The sequence below is a fragment of the Ictalurus furcatus genome, chromosome 1, assembly GCF_023375685.1.
Source record: "Ictalurus furcatus strain D&B chromosome 1, Billie_1.0, whole genome shotgun sequence".
In the NCBI taxonomy this organism is placed as follows: domain Eukaryota; kingdom Metazoa; phylum Chordata; class Actinopteri; order Siluriformes; family Ictaluridae; genus Ictalurus; species Ictalurus furcatus.
Window position 1 is genome coordinate 30534469 of NC_071255.1, and position 8221 is coordinate 30542689.

Consider the following 8221-nt stretch of genomic DNA (forward strand, 5'->3'; position numbering starts at 1 on the left):
TGCAAGCAAGCACACTCTCTCTCTCTCTTTCTGTACTGGAGCATAGAGTTGGCGATGTTCTGGGCTGCAGGCCAGAGCCCGATTTCCAATGCCCATGGTGGAGAACACCACAGGCCAGGCAGGCTTCTTTGATAATGGGCTCCAGATGTTTCATTGACGAGGCCAGCCTCATTGTCAGCGCCGGGCCTGGGTGCTCTCTCCATGGAGGCCTGCACTGGCCCTATTGTTGCGATTCAATTATGCTCCATTAGCAAAAGTGGCTTGATAACCGAGTTCATTTGGTTTGTGTGGTATAATAGGGGGTTGCAAGTCCTCTTCACGTACGGGAAAGCAATTGATATTGTCTTCTTCTTGTGTGTGAAAAATTAATAGGGATTTGTGCTGTTGTGAAAGAAGCACTGAGTGTAAACAATGCTTGTTTGCATCGTTGTGGTTGAAGGCAGCGGTGAAAATGAACGAAATATCTGGCAGGTATTTGAGCTTTTTTTTAACCTCAAGTCTGCCGACAGATACCAGCCAGCGTAGATGCTACGGTAATTAACGGAGTTAAAAACACGATTGTTTCAAGACAAAAAAGTGTCGCAGTCGAGTTTAAATCAAATAATAAGCTAATGAACACAATTAGTACCCACCGGCAGTATCTCTCTTATGTTTAACCGGTTGAAAAATCTTAACAAAAATACTGAAGAAATCTTACGACCGGTTACATTTTTCAAAAGCAACATATAACGGCTGTGAAAACACTCGCAATTTGAAGGCCGTGTTGGACACACAGTCCCACGTTGGCCGAGCGCTCCAATTAGCACTCAGACCTATTCAGCAGCACAAAAGTGAAAAACAATCCATAATTGATCAATTTAATGCACTCTTATAAAAACCACTAACCACTCGCACAAACACTGCAGCACTTTCACAGACTTTACCTTTTCCCCCTAATTTGGTTAATTAGGCAAGTTTCTGATACTGCCTGTTTAACTGTGAGGCTTTTTGCACAGCAGTGGGAGTTGGATCAAGCCTCACCTCTCTCTCTCCAAACGCATCCTCTGCATCTCCTCCTCTGTGGCCTGCATGTCATCCATTTTGTTCTTGCTCGAGCCTTTGCGCTCCATCTTGTCCCCTGTTCTCTCGTCTTTGCGGTGTTTGCCAAACCTGAAAGAGGGGAAAATGGAAATGCATTCAGACGTGGTGGTGAGATGCCATATGCACAGTTTGGCTTAGGATGTACATGAGTCATTTTTCTTTTTTTTTTTCCTGGTGTAAACAAATTTACCTGGCAAGCTGTTATTAAGAAAGACTTTGAACAGGTGTAACTACAGCAATAAGTCTATAGTCCAGACGTCCTTTCAAAAAACTGTCAAGTGGAGGATCACACAAGAAGCCAGATGCAAGCGAAAGAGGAATGGAAAATAGACTGCTACTTAGACTAGAACAGGAGTATTCAACTAAAATTTGTGAAGGTTCGGCTACATAAAATTCCCTGTAGTTACCTTTTCAGTTCAATTTTATTTGTGTAGCACTTTTAACAATGGACATTGTCTCAAAGCAGCTTTACAAAAACATATAAACACAGGATACAGATTTTAAGTGTGTGAATTTATCCCTATTGAGCGAGCCAGTGGCGACGGTGGCAAGGAAAAACACCTTAAGATGATACGAGGAAGGAACCTGTGTATGTGTATATGTGTGTGTGTATATATATATATATATATATATATATAATAGGCCTTCAGGCCAAAGCCATTATCAAGACTGGCCCTTTGGCCAAACCCACAAACACACACACAAACATTGAAAAAGTCATCTAGCTCCTTCAGGACTTCCCAGTGATGTCATTTCCTCCAGGCTCTTCCCGCACTGACGGCAGCTGAGTCATTGAGGACAGACCGCACAGGAGAAAATGAATGTGTTCAGGTTTAATACCACTGCCAATCACAATTGTGGATAGTATTGGAACAGTGCTATGGATTTTTATTCTTTTTTTACACTTATGTGTGCTCACCTTAGAGAGCATGTTTTTGTATTTGAATGAATCTCATTTAGAGGTTGGAGGGATTATTGATAGCCGTAATGAAATCTTTGTACAGACAAGGCAATAACAGAATGCGTATGGATTTGCAAAGTGGGAGCATGAATTGGTAAACTCGATAAATGTAATCATTCTTATCGATCCTGAAGCTTTCCTATGACACTCTGGAATTGTGAATGGCAAGAATGCACTTTAATTATAAAAGTCAGATTTAATCACCAACAGAAATCTATTTCTATTTCCATCGAGAGAATAGTCATGCCATATGCCTGAGAGCACACTCTTTTCAAGCCAAGCTGCTTCCTAACCACTATAACCTAGTTTCTTTCCTTCCCCCTTTAATAATCGTTCCAATGGTTTTGTGGAGATGGTAGGAATGCAAACTTTCCAGCCAAACTTGATAGAATTACTTCAGAGAGAAATGACCTGAATATATTCATGAAACAGGAGACCCTTTCCCCAAAACATAGTTGCTCGTCTACTTCATATTGCTGGTAAACCCATTGGCTAAATGACTTCCCCCTGGCTCTGGTGTTGAGTGAGGGTGGTCTCCATCAGGCCGAGAAGACGACAGCCTATTCTCTCTGCTTATGTGAGAAACCAAGGTCCAACCTGCAGCTTTCTTCCCTTTGAAGCTCTACATTACCTGATTAATTAATCAACAAATGGCTCTGGTCAGACTTTAGAAGTCCACCATGTGAATACTAATAACGACAGCCCGATCTATCACCACATTCAGTGACAGCTTCCTGCCATACTTCCCAGAGACTTTTTCATTAAGTATGATTCACTGCATCTTCCTTTACACCATCTGACTCCTCCACCCACCCTGTCTTTCTATTCAGACGCAGATGTTGCCCTTTTTTTCTTTTTTTTTTTATCATCACGAATAAAGTCAGTGGGATGAACGACTTTCAGAATTCTTATATCACCCAGGGACAGACATTACGACTTGCAGATAACAGATAAACAAATTGAAAGAAGTTTCTTTCTTTATTACAGGCAATGAAGGAAAGTGGCACTGCTGATTACTAATGTATACATTTTTTATAACTAATAGTTTAACCCTTGCTGTGAAATCCTAAGGGACCAGACATCAATTTACAGATGAAATAACATGAGACAGAATCCATCCCCACTGAGCATGTACGGGGCTTTTTTCATCTCCTCATGGTTTCAGACTTTAATTGCCGTTACCGAACGGAGTATGTCTGATGAACAACCAGCCCGAGGTTTATTGACACTGGCTCATGGTGACCCCTGACTCACACTCATCATTCCCGTCATGTCGGGTAAACCTGCAGAGCTCTACAGTTTCCTCCACAACCCCACATACACTTCTCACATACTGGTGTGGGTAACATCCAAGTACCAGGCTTCAAATAAGGTAATACTATCTGCCTCCTACTAGCTTATTTGTTAATAGCAATGTTGGCAAGTTTGGGTAAAAATGCTCTATTAGTCAGCTGAAATTAAGGACACAGTGAAATTTGTATCCAAAGTGACTGGAATTTTGCACCAATTCTGTGTCGTCATCTTCATATCTATCTGTATTGTTCCAAACAAAAAGCATGACAATTTCTTCATTATAGTCACATTCAATTTGTTCCATCGATGGGATCTGAATTGGTTAAGACAGCTTTTAGCTATAGTACGTCATCCTCATGAAATGACTTGCAGAATCATCTAAAACTGCAATTAATCTCATTATCATTACCTAAGCTAATCATTAGAGAATTGTTTCAGTATGATATATTTCCTGTCTTATGTCCTGTGTCTGAATGTTGTCTGTGGTAACTTGAGTACAGCTCTAGTCTGCCATTGTCAACTTCAAGACCAAGGGATTGCCCGATATCAAGTCAAGACCGAGTCTTAAGGAGTTCAAGGTCGAGTCAAGATCGAGACCGAAACTAATCAAATCCTTTTCTGGGCAAAAGCCTTTAACTTCAACTAGTTGGCTGAATGTATGCATTGCTCCAATGATTAGGTTATGTTTTCTAGAAGAAAGAATTCTTGCCAAACTTTGTGAATGTCACGAGACACAAACATTGTTTTTAATAAACTCTGGGATTAGACCAAGACCATATTTAGTAGCTAGACCGATGTCCAAGATCAATATAAGTCCAAGTACAAATGCCAATAGCAGAAATTGTCTTGGGGTGCTACAGCCCTAGTGGTAACTATTGCGTTGCCTTTTTGGCCAGGGTTCACTTAAAAATGAGATTTAGAAAGAAAAAGTGACTACCTTGGTTTATAAAATAAAAAAAAGAGTAAAAATAAATAAATAAATAAATAAAGACATACATTGGAATGAGTACTGAAACACCAACCATGGATTAAAGAATGTACTGAAACCTTCATACAAACTATATCATTAGCTGCCAACACTGCCATCGCCTTTTGTTCCTCACTTCAGTAAGCTACAGAGAGTGAGGTTGGTTTTATCTTTCTCTCAGCTGCCAGGCTATGGCACACACACACACAGGTCTGGTACTGTTCTCGTTCTCTCTCTCTCTACGTGTGTGTGTGTGTGTAGTAAATCAGTGGGAATGCAGACACAATGAGAGACTGATCAATCCTGGCAGAGGGTGAACTAATAGTGAACTCACTAGAGAAGAGGATAGACTAACACAGGTCATGTGGTCATGTAAAGCTGCTATTATAGGAGATTAAACCCTAAAAATCTAAAGAAGAACTTTGTATTCCTCGTTTGTAAGTCGCTTGGGATAAAAGCGTCTGCTAAATGAATAAATGCAAATGTAATTGTATTGATTTGCAGTGATGCTTCGCGCTACAGAGGACAGACGAGTGGACCCAAACCATGCCGGCAAAAATGTCTACCACACCCATCACTCATTATATGTACTAAATAATAAATAACTTGACGTGGGAGATCCACCAAAAAAAGGCAAAAACAAGCACCTGCCTAAACGTTTAGCCTCATCAAGAAATAAACATTTAATAAATATACTAACTAGAAACACTAGCAAATGTACATCCTTCTTCTCATGGTAGATCAGTGCCACATGGTCCGCATTTACATACTGGGACATTAGAGGCTGGTAAAAACATTTAAACCTGTTTTCCTATTAGAGTGTTTTTCAGCTCTGGGAGGACTAAAAAAAAATCTTATGTATCAAGCGTCCAAGAAAAAAATATTTTAATACTGAACAGTCTGACAGAGCATGTAAAGCCTGAGAAAAACTTAAAGGTCAAAAAAGATACCCAGTTCTCAAGCACTGGCAAGAACTCCACATTCAAAACAACAGTGTGTGTTGGAGAGGCCCTCAGGGGACAGCATGTCTCCTCAGGTAGCCCTTAATATCCCATTCACACACCCTGCCATTCAGTACATCATAAAGTACAGTGTGTGTGGCAGCCTCCAGTGCACAAAAAACATAGTTTAATGGGCCATCACTGAGCATCACACCCCTCAGCCATACTGACAGCTAGCACTAATGAATACCAAAACATCTACTGGTTTCAAAACAACAGCCTGAGGAAGAGGCGGCAGGTTTAGTCGTCTTGGACTCACACACAACGACCGCTCTCTGGGATACACATTCGAACACGTACTTGGGTCGTAAATATACGGAGGCATTCGTGCGTCCACATACGCAAATGATATTCACCAGCAGCCTATGGTTTAAATGATGGTCGCCTTTGAGGAGGAGACAATTACGCGCTAATGCAGAGCAAAACGCAGCACTCCCAAAGGACTATGCTATTATACATGCGCCGCTCAGAAACGCAAGGTCTTCAATCACCTGCACGTCACCGTCAAGGCAAAGCAGTGCATTTCAATGGCTTGTTTACACTTAAGACATTCAATACGGCACACATGTATGTTAACAATGTATAAAATAACCTTTATGCTTTACATGTGCCGCCAAAAGCTAAAGAAACTTTATGCTTTATGTCAAAACTGCTCCGAGACCTTGACCTATGAATTTCCCTTTCTTCACGTCTTGGACGCGTGATACCCAGTATATCAAATGGGCGTGACCTCAAAGACCTACTCCATCAAATTGCTTAAGGACCTGTTATTGAACTGCCGTACTGTTCTATTTAACAAGTTCAACATTCGATATTTTACATCAACATACATCATCGTGCAGCGTAGCGGTTTATGGCGGCCCTCTCAACGTGCCATATTTTAGCTGCATTGATTTATGGGCTGCTAATGTAGTGCACGACTGAGGCAGACAGACATTAGAGTGCATCTGAAGACGGCGCAGATCTGTGTATGTTGTTATCAACTCCCACGGCCGTGCAGACCAACCCCAGACACACTACAACAGGATATTGCTCTATTATACAAAGGCCCAATTAAAGCAATTAGGATTTACAATCATTTAAATTGGGGGAGTGTTCAGAGGGAACATAATGCCAGTGTGATAAGCATTCGGCAAGAGCTCTGAAAGCTAGGAGGGGTGTGTGTGTGTGTGTGTGTTCACACATGAGGATAGACCAGATGACTAATGCTTATTTACTCAGTTCCTTCCTGCAGAAAATGGCCAGGGCTGAGATACGCAGGGTGTTTGGTGTACAACTGTTTAAGAGTGCTGAACATAGTGGATAGACTGCAGTACAATCACAGGAAGGCCGAAAGAAGCAGAGAACAGGTTTCACAATAGATAAACATCAAATACAACAAGAGAATAAATCTGATGATGGAGCAGGTCATCATCATCTGCAGCGCTGTCGAGGTGAAGGTTTGAACATTGCGTGTTATAGTGTATAACAAAATGGTGCAACTGCCATCTTATGGTGTACATAAAGGCAGCGGTGGGGGTCGGCGACGGGAGGGGGGTGTCGGCGACAGGGCCTTGGGTAAGGGTTGGGGGGGGTACATTTTAAGTGATCTACAACTGCTAACTCAGGAGGGAAGCCAGCAAATATGGCCAAGAACTGGCCAAGAACCAACCCACCACAGACTGATATTTTTATGTGTAGAGGGAAAAATGTGCTACAACAAAAACTGGAAAGCCTTCAGCAAACATGAAATGATATCTCATTCAGGATGGAACAAAACTTGCTGGATGAGTGGTGTCTAGTTATATAGGATTGGGTTTGGGAGAAATTGTAAAGTCACAGCAATCAGGGTCAGTTATCCTCTGATGGTGGTGGAATTTTGTTTGGAACCGATTTCCCAGTAAGGTCTCAACAAGCAAGGAATAAAATCCCTGGGAGCATGCTGTTATATGAAAATAATCAACAACGGGGTCGTGTGATGACGGAAAGTTACTATTACCACCCCAAAATGTATTATTTTCCAAAAACAGCACATCCAGATATGTTTTATTACTCTTATACCACAGCAATTTGCTAACAATTAAGACTGAAGACTTTCCTATGGCAGAAAACTAACTCAACTGACACTGGAGACTCCTTCCATTAATGCTAAAAAGGGAACCCTTTACAGACAATTTCACATCAACAATTTTACAGTTTTCCCTTTGTTAAATAACATTTTATGTACGTTTATGTGACGCATCTATTAAACTATTAGACCGTGTGCATTAATATAAACCTGATTTGACTATAAACTATTGCCAGAGCTGCTGTTATAGAAAATGAATCAACACCTTCTGACCAATCAGAATTCGACAGCGCTACAATGTAACAGTTTTTTACTTATCACCTGTGACCGATTGCTGTTTTACAGTAACTTCAGAATTGTTGAAGAAAAAACTAAAGCTATATTCTGTGTGTGTGTGTGTGTGTGTAAAAGAGAGAAGCTTTAAGCCTGTGTGCTCCGGTATCCATATTATGCAGCAGAGCAGCACAGGATTCCAGACAGCAGCATGTAACTTTAATAACATCTTGTTAGAAGAGGAGAGAAGAACGAGAGGAAACGTCGGATCTGTCCTGCACCCCCTCCTCATTCCCTCTCTCTCCATTGTGAGCAGTGGGTTCTTTCCTCCAGGGCAGAGAGAGCAAAAATAAATAAATTAATACAGCCAGCTTGGAGAAACATGAGGAAATACTGCACAGGAGTGAGAGAAAGCAGGGTGGAGCAGCTAAGTTAGCTGTAAGCATCTCTCTGTATTATTTTCTAGCCTTTGCTAGTTAGTCTTTGTTAACGAGAATATCATTATGCACTGGAGTTACGATGCCGACGTTGTTGCCCTGGCGACGGCCTTCGCCACTCTTGCTGACGTTATGACCCACTAGCTGCATTTAGGCCCCTCT

The 8221-nt window shown here is 41.4% G+C and overlaps 1 protein-coding gene across 5 annotated transcripts in view; it reads right to left on the reverse strand.

Moving 5' to 3' along the window:
• The window catches only part of pard3aa (par-3 family cell polarity regulator alpha, a), a 434509-nt gene that overhangs the window by 104368 nt on the left and 321920 nt on the right, over positions 1 to 8221 (reverse strand). For all 5 annotated transcript variants that reach the window (XM_053635967.1, XM_053635945.1, XM_053635955.1 and 2 more), the window contains one exon: positions 1021 to 1149. In XM_053635967.1, the coding sequence (XP_053491942.1) occupies positions 1021 to 1149 (129 nt within the window). The remainder of the gene's footprint in view (positions 1 to 1020; positions 1150 to 8221) is intronic.